The sequence below is a fragment of the Ranitomeya variabilis genome, chromosome 5 (assembly GCF_051348905.1).
Source record: "Ranitomeya variabilis isolate aRanVar5 chromosome 5, aRanVar5.hap1, whole genome shotgun sequence".
Classification (NCBI taxonomy): Eukaryota; Metazoa; Chordata; class Amphibia; order Anura; family Dendrobatidae; genus Ranitomeya; species Ranitomeya variabilis.
Genome location: NC_135236.1, coordinates 658,759,661 through 658,775,685, shown reverse-complemented (window position 1 = coordinate 658,775,685; position 16,025 = coordinate 658,759,661). Strand labels below are relative to the sequence as shown.

The 16,025-nt window shown below is 44.5% G+C and overlaps 1 protein-coding gene across 1 annotated transcript in view; it reads left to right on the top strand.

Annotated features, from left to right (window-relative positions):
- Positions 1–16,025, top strand: part of CRACR2A (calcium release activated channel regulator 2A) — a 131,644-nt gene that overhangs the window by 85,133 nt on the left and 30,486 nt on the right. Inside the window, exon 7 of the mRNA XM_077266496.1 lies at positions 2,776–2,871. Coding sequence (XP_077122611.1) covers positions 2,776–2,871 — 96 coding nt within the window. The remainder of the gene's footprint in view (positions 1–2,775; positions 2,872–16,025) is intronic.

Genomic DNA, 16,025 nt, shown 5'->3' with positions numbered 1-16,025 from the left:
GACTAAACTATATCGCCATACTGTAACCCAATATTACCACCATGAATAAACCTACCATACTGTGAGTTTATATTAACCCCAGACTATTAATCTTATCACCCTACCATAACTTAGTAATATCGCCAAACCAAGCCAAATATTACCACCTTACCATGACTAAATTATAATGTCATTTTGTAACCTAATATTACCACCGTACCATAACTGAATAAATCTACCATACTGGTAATGTATATTTACCGTAGACCATGAATATTACCACCCTAACATGTCTAAATAATACCGCCAAACAAAGCCAAATATTACCACATTACCAATGACTAAATTATTACGCAGTACTGTACCCCCGCTGTTCCTTAACTAAATAAACCTACCATACTGTGACACCATATTAACCCTAGACCATGAATAATACCACCATACCATGACTAAATAATACCACCAAACCAAGCCAAAAATAAACACCACACAGCGGACATGTACAGTAAATAAAAGTACTGATCGTCCTGGAAAAAAAAACTTTTTTAGGAGATATTTTTGTAGTTTTTTTGAACATTATTATTACAGTCCAGGACCGATAAGCCGTCATTATTTTAATAAGAAATCAGCTTATAAAAAAACCGACTTTCTAATTCAGCAGGCGAAACGTGTGTGGGTGTGAGTTAATGGAACACTTGGAAGCTTTATTTTTTTTTTTTACTTTCAGGAAACACAACTTAATTGAGTCTTTGTACAAAAATATATTTTCAATGGCATCGCGACTCTGCACGGCTGTATCTCTAGCGAGCGTTGCTAACAGCAATGGTTTTTCTTTCTGTTTTCTTAATGGCTTTTAATGGGAGGCTGAGCAACAGCTAAACAATGGAAAAAAAAAATACACCAAGAAATCTATAACGCATTTCACATTGGATTTAGTCATTAGACTGAGAATTGTTCTTGTGATTTTTTTTTCATTTTTACTTAAACCTGGAGGCAAATTGTAAATGCGATTGTGTATTGCAGCAAAATCTTATTGCCTAGGTTGTTAAATATAAATTACTCCGTGCATCGGGACATGTAGTTCCTGCAAGTCAAAATTTGTAATTTAATTTTTGAGAATATTTCTACTTTCATTTCTTAAAGGGATTCTCTGGGCTAATTTAAAAGAAAATCATATTAATACCGTATTCTAAAAAAATTAAATACAGTTAAAATATATCCTTTATCGTGCTCCACCACTAGTCCCTCCCCCGAGGGTCTTGCAAAGTTTCTTAAACCTCTTAACGACCGCCGATATGCATTAAAATGACGGCAGCTAAGGGTACTTATTCCCTCATCGCCGTTTTAAAATAAGGCTGTAGTGTCCCCCCAGCGTCAGAAAATCTCCGGAGTCTCAGCTTCCGGGGTAGCTGAGACCTCAAAGAACATGATCAGACTGGGATTTTCCGGTGTCCGATCACACGATCGGCATTATTCAGTGAATACTCATGATCACAAAAAAAGTGTGCCAGCTGAGAGAAATGATGCCCCCGAGCACCCCCAGAACCTCCAGCATCCCCCGATCCCTCTTGATCATTCCCCCGGCCCGGCGTCATCTTCCTTGAAGAAAAAATGGCGGGTGCATGTGCCGTATCCGGCAACAAAGATTCCATCACAGTGATCAAAGTAAAAAAATAGTAAATCAAATCTTCCTTCGTCACCCCCTTAGTTAGATAAAAATTATAAAATATACGTATATATTTTTTTTCCATTCTTTGCAGTTGGTGTTGGGGTTAGGGCTGTATTAGGGTTAGGGGTGTGTTAGGGTTGGGGTTAGGGTTGTGATAGGGTTAGGGCTATGTTAGGGCTGTATTAGGGTTAGGTGTGTGTTAGGGTTAGAGTTGGGGTTAGGGCTGTATTAGAGTTGAGGGTGTGTTAGGGTTAGGGTTGGGGTTAGGGTTGTGATAGGGTTAGGGCTATATTTAAGGTTAGGGGTGTGTTAGGTTTAGGGTTGGGGTTAGGGTTAGGGCTGTATTAGGGTTAGGGGTGTGTTAGGGTTTGGGTTAGGGTTATGTTAGGGATAGGACTGTGTTAGGGTTAGGGCTGTATTAGGGTTAGGGGTGTGTTAGGGTTGGGGTTAGGGTTGTGTTAGGGTAAGGACGATGCTAGGGTCAGGGGTGTGTTAGAGTTGTGGTTAGAATTGGTTTTTTTCAAAAGTTAAAAAAAAAATTACGATATGAAGGCTAGTGTTGAGCGCAAGTTTTCTCCAGGGGTGGTGCTGTAGGTAAACTTGTTGCCAGTTTCTCTTAAAGATTGATCTCTCTGATCAAAAAGGTTCTTTATCATATGGTGACCTTTCCAAACAATATTTAGACTCTCTAAACCCTCTAAATTAAGTTTAGCAGACATTGGCCATGGTCCACTCCCAGGCCCCTGTCTTGAGCTAAAAAATATATTTTTTCAACACTTTATAAAGAAATTGAGTTATTGCGGAAGCAGCAAGAGGGTCCTTTACTTTGGAGGATCTGGGACATTTGTACATTAAACAAACGGCTTATTTATTTCAATAGACAGGGTGTTATTCTTTATGTCTCCTGTGGAGGCACTGCAGGGAAATTGAGCAATTGATTAAAGTTTCGATCCAAAGATTACATATGATCTCTAGGACTCCAAACAATGTGTGTTCATGGCTCCTTATAATATATGGACCTTTTTCTAATTAAAAGGGATTGTTGAAAGTGGTAAAAACCTTTAATTTTACAGCTTTTTGTTTGTTACTTCAGTTTCTGTATTTTATATTTTGTTTTATTTTTTTAGGACACTGACCGGTTTCAAACCCGCAGCCAAATACTGGAGGAAAAGCTGCAGAGCAAAGAACAGGAGCTGGAACATCTTGTGCATAAGCAAAAGAGGGTATGTAGACACATTTACTAAAAATCGAATAACTGTAGTTAAGACTCTACCCACATTTCATAATTTAACCATTTAGCTGGTTCTTGTTCACTCATTGCCCATTGGTACCCTTTTCCTTGAGGAAGAGAACAGGAACTCTATTGGAAGTAGCAATCCTAAAAGACAATATTGACCCTTTAACGAGCTTTGTCATGTGACAGGATAAAAAAACAAATCAGACTCTCCATTTATAGACATGTGTTTCGGGTTGTTTGCCTCTCATTAGTGCAAAGTAGAAGAACTGGGTTTGTTGGGTGAGAGGCCTCTAACAGGGGATCTAAGTAGTAAAGTTTCTCCTTGTGGAGAGTTTCGAGTTGGCATAGGGAGACTTATAGGCCATGCAATGATCCTCTGGGAATTTAAATATGCAAATAGCCTCTACAGAGAGGAAGAGGATAGGAACACCTACTAGATTTAGCAATCCTAAAAGTCGATATTGACCCTTTAATAAGCCTTGTCACATGAATTAGAATAAGAAGTCAAATCAGACACTCCATTTGTAAAAACGTGTTTCGGGTTGTTTGACCCTCATCAGTGCAAAGCAGGATCTCTAATTTGGCTGTGTGAGAGGTCTCTGACTGGTGGTCTAAGGGGTATTGTTTCTCTTTGTGGAGAATCCCAAACCGGCATATGGATACTTATAGCCCATGTTTGGCTCATCTGTGAGTTTAAATATACAAATAGCCTCTACAGAGAGGAAGAAGACAGGAACATTAGTGCCCCTTACTAGATGTGGAAAACCTAAAAGTCAATATTGACCCTTTAATGAGCCTTACCATATGACTTAGAGTAAGGTTTCATGATCTCCATGGCCAGAGAACTAGCATAAGCCTCTATAGGAACAAGCTCTTGGAAGATGTAACTATACTGACCATGAACTAAACCTACCGCATCATCTAGAAGTAGCCAGGTAGCATGTCCTACTTTTTATCCCTATATGCCCAGCGCCGGCCGGAGAACTAAATAATGCTAGCAGAGGGAAATATAAGACCTGACTCACCTCTAGAGAAATGCCCAAAAAAAAGGAGACAGAAGCCCCCCACATATATTGGCGGTGATATGAGATGAAACAACAAACGCAGCAGGAAAATAGTTTTAGCAAATTTGAGGTCCGCTTTCTAGATAGCAGAAGACAGAAAGCATACTTTCATGGTCAGTAGAAAACCCTAACAAAACACATCCAGAAATTACTTTAGGACTCTGGCATTAACTCATAATACCAGAGTGGCAATTCCTGATCAACAAGAGCTTTCCAGACACAGTAACGAAACTGCAGCTGTGAACTGGAACCAAAATACAAAAACAAAACATGGACGAATGTCCAACTTATCTAGTAGATGTCTGGGAGCAGGAACAAGTACAGAGAGGCTTCTGATAACATTGTTGACCGGCAAGCATCTAACAGAGAAGCCAGGTTATATAGCGACACCCAGATCTAATCAGAACAGGTGAACAGGGAAGATGATGTCACAAGTTCAATTCCACCAGTAGCCACCGGGGGAGCCCAGAATCCAAATTCACAACAGTACCCCCCCCTCAAGGAGGGGGCACCGAACCCTCACCAGAACCACCAGGGCGATCAGGATGGGCCCTATGAAAGGCACGAACCAGATCAGAGGCATGAACATCAGATGCAGTGACCCAAGAATTATCCTCCTGGCCATATCCCTTCCACTTGACCAGATACTGGAGTCTCCGTCTGGAAACACGGGAGTCTAGGATTTTTTCCACAACGTACTCCAACTCACCCTCAACCAACACCGGAGCAGGAGGCTCAACGGAAGGCACAACCGGTGCCTCATACCTGCGCAATAACGACCGATGAAAAACGTTATGAATAGAAAAGGATGCAGGGAGGTCCAAACGGAAGGAAACAGGGTTAAGAATCTCCAATATTTTATACGGACCGATGAACCGAGGCTTAAACTTAGGAGATGAGACCCTCATAGGGACAAAACGAGAAGACAACCACACCAAATCTCCAACACAAAGCCGAGGACCAACACGACGGTGACGGTTGGCAAAAAGCTGAGTCTTCTCCTGGGACAACATTAAATTGTCCATCACCTGCCCCCAGATATGATGCAATCTCTCCACCACCGCATCCACTCCAGGACAATCCGAGGATTCCATCTGACCGGAGGAAAATCGAGGATGGAACCCCGAATTACAGAAAAACGGGGAAACCAAGGTGGCAGAGCTGGCCCGATTATTGAGGGCGAACTCCGCCAATGGCAAAAAAGCAACCCAATCATCCTGGTCAGCAGACACAAAACACCTCAGATATGTCTCCAGGGTCTGATTAGTCCGCTCGGTCTGGCCATTAGTCTGAGGGTGAAAAGCAGACGAAAAAGACAAATCTATGCCCATCCTAGCACAAAATGCCCGCCAAAATCTAGACACAAATTGGGTTCCTCTGTCAGAAACGATATTCTCAGGAATACCATGCAAACGAACAACATTTTGAAAAAACAGGGGCACCAACTCGGAAGAAGAAGGCAATTTGGGCAGGGGAACCAAATGAACCATCTTAGAAAAACGGTCACACACCACCCAGATGACAGACATCTTCTGAGAAACAGGCAGATCTGAAATAAAATCCATCGAGATGTGTGTCCAAGGCCTCTTAGGAATAGGCAAGGGCAACAATAATCCACTAGCCCGAGAACAACAAGGCTTGGCCCGAGCACAAACGTCACAAGACTGCACAAAGCCTCGCACATCTCGTGACAGGGAAGGCCACCAGAAGGATCTTGCCACCAAATCCCTGGTACCAAAAATTCCAGGATGACCTGCCAACGCAGAAGAATGCACCTCAGAGATGACTTTACTGGTCCAATCATCAGGAACAAACAGCCTATCAGGCGGACAACGATCCGGTCTATCCGCCTGAAACTCCTGCAAGGCCCGCCGCAGGTCTGGAGAAACGGCTGACAAGATAACTCCCTCCTTAAGAATACCTGTGGGGTCAGAGTTGCCAGGTGAATCAGGCTCAAAACTCCTAGAAAGGGCATCCGCCTTAACATTCTTAGAACCTGGTAGGTACGATACCACAAAATTAAACCGAGAAAAAAATAATGACCAGCGCGCCTGTCTAGGATTCAGGCGCCTGGCGGTCTCAAGATAAATCAAATTTTTGTGGTCAGTCAATACCACCACCTGATGTCTGGCCCCCTCGAGCCAATGGCGCCACTCCTCAAACGCCCACTTCATGGCCAAAAGCTCCCGATTCCCAACATCATAATTCCGCTCAGCGGGCGAAAATTTACGGGAAAAGAAGGCACAAGGCCTCATCACGGCGCAGTCAGAACTTTTCTGCGACAACACTGCCCCAGCTCCGATCTCAGAAGCGTCGACCTCAACCTGAAAAGGAAGAGTCACATCAGGCTGACGCAACACAGGGGCAGAAGAAAAACAGCGCTTAAGCTCCTGAAAGGCCTCCACAGCATCAGGGGACCAATTAGCAACATCAGCACCCTGTCTAGTCAAATCGGTCAATGGCTTAACGACATCCGAAAAACCAGAAATAAATCGACGATAAAAGTTGGCAAAGCCCAAAAATTTCTGAAGATTTTTAAGAGAAGAGGGCTGCGTCCAATCACAAATAGCTTGAACCTTGACAGGATCCATCTCAATGGAAGAGGGAGAAAAAATATATCCCAAAAAGGAAATTCTCTGAACCCCAAAAACGCACTTAGAACCCTTGACACACAGAGAATTAGACCGCAAAACCTGAAAAACCCTCTTAACTTGCCGGACATGAGAGTCCCAGTCATCCGAAAAAATCAGAATATCATCCAGATACACTATCATAAATTTATCCAAAAAATCGCGGAAAATATCATGCATAAAGGACTGGAAGACTGAAGGGGCATTAGAAAGACCAAAAGGCATCACCAAATACTCAAAGTGGCCCTCGGGCGTATTAAATGCGGTTTTCCACTCATCCCCCTGCCTGATCCGCACCAAATTATACGCCCCACGGAGATCAATCTTAGAGAACCACTTGGCCCCCTTTATGCGAGCAAACAAATCAGTCAGCAACGGCAATGGGTATTGATATTTAACCGTGATTTTATTCAAAAGCCGATAATCAATACATGGTCTCAAAGAGCCGTCTTTTTTTGACACAAAGAAAAAACCGGCTCCTAAGGGAGATGACGATGGACGAATATGTCCCTTTTCCAAGGACTCCTTTATATATTCTCGCATAGCAGTATGTTCAGGCACAGACAGATTAAATAAACGACCCTTTGGGTATTTACTACCCGGAATTAAATCTATAGCACAATCGCACTCACGGTGCGGAGGTAGTGAACCAAGCTTGGGTTCTTCAAAGACGTCACGATAGTCAGACAGGAACTCAGGGATTTCAGAGGGGATAGATGATGAAATGGACACCAAAGGTACGTCCCCATGAGTCCCCTTACATCCCCAGCTCAACACAGACATAGCTCTCCAGTCAAGGACTGGGTTGTGAGACTGCAGCCATGGCAATCCCAGCACCAAATCCTCATGTAGATTATACAGCACCAGAAAACGAATAGTCTCCTGGTGATCCGGATCAATACACATAGTCACTTGTGTCCAGTATTGTGGTTTATTATTAGCCAATGGGGTGGAGTCAATCCCCTTCAGAGGAATAAGAGTTTCCAAAGGCTCTAAATCATACCCACAACGATTGGCAAAGGACCAATCCATAAGACTCAAAGCGGCGCCAGAGTCGATATAGGCGTCAGTAGTAATAGAAGACAAAGAGCAAATCAGGGTCACAGACAAAATAAATTTAGACTGTAAAGTGCCAATGGAAACAGATTTATCAAGCTTTTTAGTACGTTTAGAGCATGCTGATATAACATGAGTAGAATCCCCACAATAGAAACACAACCCATTTTTCCGTCTAAAATTCTGCCGCTCGCTTCTGGACAGAATTCTATCACACTGCATGCTTTCTGGCGTCTTCTCAGTGGACACCGCCAGATGGTGCACTGGTTTGCGCTCCCGCAGACGCCTATCGATCTGAATGGCCATTGTCATGGACTCATTCAGACCCGCAGGCACAGGGAACCCCACCATAACATCCTTAATGGCATCAGAGAGACCCTCTCTGAAAGTAGCCGCCAAGGCACACTCATTCCACTGAGTAAGCACAGACCATTTACGGAATCTTTGGCAGTAAATTTCAGCTTCATCTTGCCCCTGCGATAGGGACATCAAAGTTTTTTCTGCCTGAAGTTCCAAATGAGGTTCCTCATACAGCAAGCCCAAGGCCAAAAAAAACGCATCCACATTGCGCAACGCAGGATCCCCTGGTGCCAATGCAAAAGCCCAGTCTTGAGGGTCGCCGCGGAGCAAGGAAATCACAATCCCAACCTGCTGTGCAGGGTCTCCAGCAGAACGAGATTTCAGGGACAAAAATAGCTTACAATTATTTCTAAAATTCTGAAAGCTAGATCTATTCCCTGAGAAGAATTCCGGCAAAGGAATTCTCGGCTCAGATACCGGAGCATGAATAATAAAATCTTGCAAATTTTGTACTTTCGTGGTGAGATTATTCAAACCTGCAGTTACACTCTGAAGATCCATTATTAAGAGCACAGAAAAAAAAAAAAAAAAACTCTCAGCAGACTTCTTATTTCTCTCCTTTCTCAGCCAAGGATTTTAACCCTTTAGTGGCCGGTCAAACTGTCATGATCTCCATGGCCAGAGAACTAGCATAAGCCTCTATAGGAACAAGCTCTTGGAAGATGTAACTATACTGACCATGAACTAAACCTACCGCATCATCTAGAAGTAGCCAGGTAGCATGTCCTACTTTTTATCCCTATATGCCCAGCGCCGGCCGGAGAACTAAATAATGCTAGCAGAGGGAAATATAAGACCTGACTCACCTCTAGAGAAATGCCCAAAAAAAAGGAGACAGAAGCCCCCCACATATATTGGCGGTGATATGAGATGAAACAACAAACGCAGCAGGAAAATAGTTTTAGCAAATTTGAGGTCCGCTTTCTAGATAGCAGAAGACAGAAAGCATACTTTCATGGTCAGTAGAAAACCCTAACAAAACACATCCAGAAATTACTTTAGGACTCTGGCATTAACTCATAATACCAGAGTGGCAATTCCTGATCAACAAGAGCTTTCCAGACACAGTAACGAAACTGCAGCTGTGAACTGGAACCAAAATACAAAAACAAAACATGGACGAATGTCCAACTTATCTAGTAGATGTCTGGGAGCAGGAACAAGTACAGAGAGGCTTCTGATAACATTGTTGACCGGCAAGCATCTAACAGAGAAGCCAGGTTATATAGCGACACCCAGATCTAATCAGAACAGGTGAACAGGGAAGATGATGTCACAAGTTCAATTCCACCAGTAGCCACCGGGGGAGCCCAGAATCCAAATTCACAACAGTAAGGGTACTGTCACACAGTGCAATTTTGATCGCTACGACGGTACGATTCGTGACGTTCTAGCGATATCGTTACGATATCGCAGTGTCTGACATGCAGCAGCGATCAGGGACCCTGCTGAGAATCGTACGTCGTAGCAGATCGTTTGGAACTTTCTTTCGTCGCTTGATCACCCACTGACATCGCTGGATCGTTGTGTGTGACACCTGTCATGGTTCCCAATGGCAGGGGAACGTCAAAACACAAAAATAACGGACGAGCTCTGGGTGATGGAATCTCGAGCTGACCGTGAGCTAAATCTACCACACAACTAATAGCAGCCAGGGAGCATACCTACGATTATCCCTAGATGCCACGCGCCAGCCGGAGGACTAACTACTCCTGGTAGAGGAAGAAACAGACCTGGCTTACCTCTAGTGAAATACCCCAAAGATGATAGAAGCCCCCCACATATAATAACGGTGAGTTCAGAGGAAACTACATACACAGTATGAAAGTAGATTTAGCAAAGAGAGGTCCACTTACTAGATAGCAGAAGGATACAAAAAAGGACTTCACGGTCAACTGAAAACCCTTTAAAAAAAAACCATCCTGAAATTACTTTAAGACTCCTGTGTCAACTCATGACACAGGAGTGGCAATTTCAGCCCACAAGAGCTTCCAGCTACAGAGAATAACAAAACTGCAAACTGGACAAAGATACAAAAACAAAAGGACAAAAGTCCACTTAGCTGATCAGCAGACTAGTAGCAGGAACATGCAACCGAAGGCTCTGGTTACAATGATGACCGGCAAGGAAATGACTGGAGAGCAAGGCTAAATAGGAAACTCCCAAACACTGATGGGAGCAGGTGAACTGAGACCGCAAAGCACACACAAGTCATCAGTACCACCAGCAACCACCAGGGGAGCCCAAAAGCGGATTCACAACAGTACCCCCCCCTTAAGGAGGGGGCACCGAACCCTCACGAGAACCACCAGGGCGATCTGGATGAGCCCTATGAAAGGCACGAACCAAATCCGAGGCATGAACATCAGAGGCAGTTACCCAAGAATTATCTTCTTGACCATAGCCCTTCCATTTAACCAGATATTGAAGTCTCCGTCTGGAAATACGGGAGTCCAGGATCTTCTCTACAACGTACTCCAATTCACCCTCAACCAGCACAGGAGCAGGAGGTTCAGTAGAAGGAACCACCGGTACCTCATACCTCTGCAACAACGACCGATGGAATACATTATGGATAGCGAAAGATGCCGGGAAGTCCAAACGAAAGGACACAGGGTTAAGAATCTCCAAAATCCTATAAGGACCGATGAACCGAGGCTTAAACTTAGGAGAAGAAACCCTCATAGGGACAAAACGGGAAGACAACCACACCAAGTCCCCAACACGAAGGCGAGGACCAACACGACGACGGCGGTTAGCAAACTGCTGAGTCCTCTCCTGGGACAACTTCAAATTGTCCACCACTTGTCCCCAAATCCGATGCAACCGATCCACCACAGCATCCACTCCCGGACAATCCGAAGATTCCACCTGACCAGATGAAAAACGAGGGTGAAACCCTGAATTGCAAAAGAAAGGGGAAACCAAAGTGGCAGAACTAGCCCGATTATTAAGAGCAAATTCTGCCAACGGCAAAAAGGCAACCCAGTCATCCTGATCCGCAGATACAAAACACCTCAAATAAGTCTCCAAAGTTTGATTAGTTCGCTCCGTCTGGCCATTAGTCTGAGGATGGAATGCAGACGAAAAAGACAAATCAATGCCCAACCTGGCACAGAATGCCCGCCAAAATCTAGACACGAACTGGGTTCCCCTGTCAGAAACGATGTTTTCCGGAATACCATGCAAGCGAACCACATTTTGAAAAAATAGGGGGACCAATTCAGATGAGGAAGGCAACTTAGGCAAAGGTACCAAATGAACCATTTTAGAAAAACGGTCACACACCACCCAGATGACAGACATTTTCTGAGAAACAGGGAGATCAGAAATAAAGTCCATAGAGATGTGCGTCCAAGGCCTCTTCGGGATAGGCAAGGGCAACAATAACCCACTAGCCCTAGAACAACAAGGCTTAGCCCGAGCACAAACATCACAAGACTGCACAAAAACACGCACATCTCGAGACAGGGAAGGCCACCAGAAGGACCTAGCCACCAAATCTCTGGTACCAAAAATTCCAGGATGACCTGCCAGCGTAGAAGAATGAACTTCCGAGATGACTCTACTGGTCCAATCATCAGGAACAAACAGTCTACCAGGCGGACAACGATCAGGTCTATCCGCCTGAAATTCTTGCAAAGCACGTCGCAGGTCTGGGGAGACAGCAGACAAAACCACCCCATCCTTAAGGATACCAGCAGGTTCAGAATCCCCAGGAGAGTCAGGCTCAAAACTCCTAGAAAGAGCATCTGCCTTCACATTTTTAGAACCCGGTAGGTATGAGACCACAAAATTAAACCGAGAGAAAAACAACGACCAGCGTGCCTGTCTAGGATTCAGGCGCCTGGCCGACTCTAGATAAATCAGATTCTTGTGATCAGTCAAAACCACCACCTGATGTCTGGCACCCTCAAGCCAATGACGCCACTCCTCAAACGCCCACTTCATGGCCAAAAGCTCCCGATTACCAACATCATAGTTCCGCTCGGCGGCCGAAAATTTTCGAGAAAAGAACGCACAAGGTCTCATCACTGAGCAGTCGGAACTTTTCTGCGACAAAACCGCCCCTGCTCCGATCTCGGAAGCATCGACCTCAACCTGAAAGGGAAGAGAAACATCAGGCTGGCGCAACACAGGGGCAGACGAAAAGCGGCGCTTAAGCTCCCGAAAGGCCTCCACAGCAGCAGGGGACCAATCGGCAACATCAGCACCCTTTTTAGTCAAATCAGTCAAAGGCTTAGCAACGCCAGAAAACCCAGTTATAAATCGACGATAAAAATTAGCAAAGCCCAAGAATTTCTGAAGACTCTTAAGAGAAGTAGGCTGCGTCCAGTCACAAATAGCCCGAACCTTGACAGGGTCCATCTCAATAGAAGAAGGGGAAAAAATGTACCCCAAAAAAGAAATCTTTTGAACCCCAAAAACACACTTTGAACCCTTTACACACAAAGAACTAGCCCGCAAAACCTGAAAAACCCTCCTGACCTGTTGAACATGAGACTCCCAGTCATCAGAAAAAATCAAAATATCATCCAAATACACAATCATAAATTTATCCAAATATTCACGGAAAATATCATGCATAAAGGACTGAAAGACTGAAGGTGCATTAGAAAGGCCGAAAGGCATTACTAAATACTCAAAATGGCCCTCAGGCGTATTAAATGCGGTTTTCCACTCATCCCCCTGCTTAATTCGCACCAAATTATACGCCCCACGAAGATCAATCTTAGAGAACCACTTAGCCCCCCTTATGCGAGCAAACAAATCAGTCAGCAAGGGCAACGGATACTGATATTTGACTGTAATTTTATTCAGGAGTCGATAATCAATACAAGGCCTCAGAGAGCCATCTTTTTTAGACACAAAGAAAAAACCGGCTCCTAAAGGAGATGAAGAAGGACGAATATGTCCCTTTTCCAGGGACTCCTTGATATACTCTCGCATAGCAGTATGTTCAGGTACAGATAAATTAAACAAACGACCCTTTGGAAATTTACTGCCAGGAATCAGATCTATGGCGCAATCACAATCTCTGTGGGGAGGGAGTGAACCAATTTTAGGCTCCTCAAAAACATCACGATAATCAGACAAAAATGCCGGAATCTCAGAGGGAGTAGATGACGAAATGGAAACCAAAGGTACATCCCCATGAGCCCCCCGACATCCCCAGCTTATCACAGACATTGTTTTCCAGTCAAGGACTGGGTTATGAGCTTGTAACCATGGTAATCCAAGCACTAAAACATCATGTAAATTGTACAACACAAGGAAGCGAATCACCTCCTGATGGTCTGGAGTCATACGCATAGTCACTTGTGTCCAGTATTGTGGTTTATTACTAGCCAATGGTGTAGAATCAATACCCTTCAGAGGTATAGGGACTTCCAGAGGCTCTAAATCAAACCCACAGCGCCTGGCAAAGGACCAATCCATAAGACTCAGGGCGGCGCCAGAGTCCACATAGGCATCCACGGTAATAACTGATAATGAACAAATCAAGGTTACAGACAGAATAAATTTAGACTGTAAAGTGCCAATTGAAATAGACTTGTCAACCTTCTTTGTGCGTTTAGAGCATGCTGATATAACATGAGCAGAATCACCACAATAGAAGCATAACCCATTTTTACGCCTATAATTCTGCCGCTCGCTTCTGGACAGAGTTCTGTCACATTGCATATTCTCTGGCATCTTTTCAGAAGATACCGCCAAATGGTGCACAGGCTTGCGCTCCCGCAAACGCCGATCAATCTGAATAGCCATTGTCATGGACTCATTCAGACCTGTAGGCGCAGGGAACCCGACCATAACATCTTTAACGGCATCAGAGAGGCCCTCTCTGAAATTTGCCGCTAGGGCGCACTCATTCCACTGAGTAAGCACAGACCATCTACGAAATTTTTGGCAGTATATCTCAGCTTCATCTTGCCCTTGAGATAGGGCTATCAAAGCTTTTTCAGCTTGAATCTCCAAATTAGGTTCCTCATAAAGCAACCCTAAAGCCAGAAAAAACGCATCCACATTGAGCAACGCAGGATCCCCTGGTGTCAATGAAAATGCCCAATTTTGAGGGTCACCTCGCAGCAAAGAAATTACAATCTTAACCTGCTGGACAGGATCTCCAGAGGAGTGAGGTCTGAGAGAAAGGAATAATTTACAATTATATTTGAAATTCAGAAACCGAGATCTATCTCCGGAAAACACCTCTGGTGTAGGAATTTTAGGTTCAGACATAGGAGTATGTATAACAAAATCTTGTAAATTTTGAACCTTAGTAGCAAGATTATTTAAACCTGTAGCCAAACTCTGAGGATCCATCTTTAAACAGGTGAGATCAGAGCCATTCAAGGATTAGAAGGAGAGAAAGGCAAAGGCTGTAATTAGAGCTGAAATACAACTGATCCAACTATGGAGCAAGCATAGGGGAGAAAAAAAAAAAAAAAATCTGCAGACTTCTTTTTCTCTCCTTTCTTCTGCCAATAACTTTAACACTGGGCTGGTCATACTGTCATGGTTCCCAATGGCAGGGGAACGTCAAAACACAAAAATAACGGACGAGCTCTGGGTGATGGAATCTCGAGCTGACCGTGAGCTAAATCTACCACACAACTAATAGCAGCCAGGGAGCATACCTACGATTATCCCTAGATGCCACGCGCCAGCCGGAGGACTAACTACTCCTGGTCGAGGAAGAAACAGACCTGGCTTACCTCTAGTGAAATACCCCAAAGATGATAGAAGCCCCCCACATATAATAATGGTGAGTTCAGAGGAAACTACATACACAGTATGAAAGTAGATTTAGCAAAGAGAGGTCCACTTACTAGATAGCAGAAGGATACAAAAGAGGACTTCACGGTCAACTGAAAACCCTTTAAAAAAAAACCATCCTGAAATTACTTTAAGACTCCTGTGTCAACTCATGACACAGGAGTGGAAATTTCAGCCCACAAGAGCTTCCAGCTACAGAGAATAACAAAAACTGCAAACTGGACAAAGATTCAAAAACAAAAGGACAAAAGTCCACTTAGCTGATCAGCAGACTAGTAGCAGGAACATGCAACCGAAGGCTCTGGTTACAATGATGACCGGCAAGGAAATGACTGGAGAGCAAGGCTAAATAGGAAACTCCCAAACACTGATGGGAGCAGGTGAACTGAGACCGCAAAGCACACACAAGTCATCAGTACCACCAGCAACCACCAGGGGAGCCCAAAAGCGGATTCACAACAGACACCGATCCAGCGATGTGTTCGCTTGTAACCAGGGTAAACATCGGGTAACTAAGTGCAGGGCCGCGCTTAGTAACCCGATGTTTACCCTGGTTACCAGCGTAAACGTAAAAAAAACAAACAGTACATACTTACATTCCGGTGTCTGTCCTCCGGCGTCTCAGCTTCTCTGCACTGTGAGCGCCTGCCGGCCGGAAAGCGAGCACAGCGGTGACGCGGTGACGTCACCGCTCTGCTTTCCGGCTATGGTGCTTACACAGTGGAGAGAAGCAGAACGCCGGGGGACAGACACCGGAATGTGAGTATGTACTGTTTGTTTTTTTTACGTTTACGCTGGTAACCAGGGTAAACATCGGGTTACTAAGCGCGGCCCTGCACTTAGTAACCCGATGTTTACCCTGGTTACCCGGGGACTTCGGCATCGCTCCAGCGCCGTGATTGCAAAGTGTGACCGCAGTCTACGACGCTGGAGCGATAATCATACGACGCTGCGACGTCACGGATCGTGCCGTCGTAGCGATCAAAATTGCACTGTGTGACAGTACCCTTAGAAGTCAAATCAAAACCTCTATTTGCAGACACATGTTTTGGATTGTTTGCCTCTCATCAGTGCAAACACAGGAGAACTAGTTTGGACAGCAGTTTTAAGGGCTGAAATTTATCCTTGTGGAAAGTGCCAACTTGAAGTAAAGGTACCTTCACACGAAACGACTTTACAACGAGAACGACAACGATCCGTGACGTTGCAGCGTCCTGGATAGCGATATCGTTGTGTTTGACACGCAGCAGCGA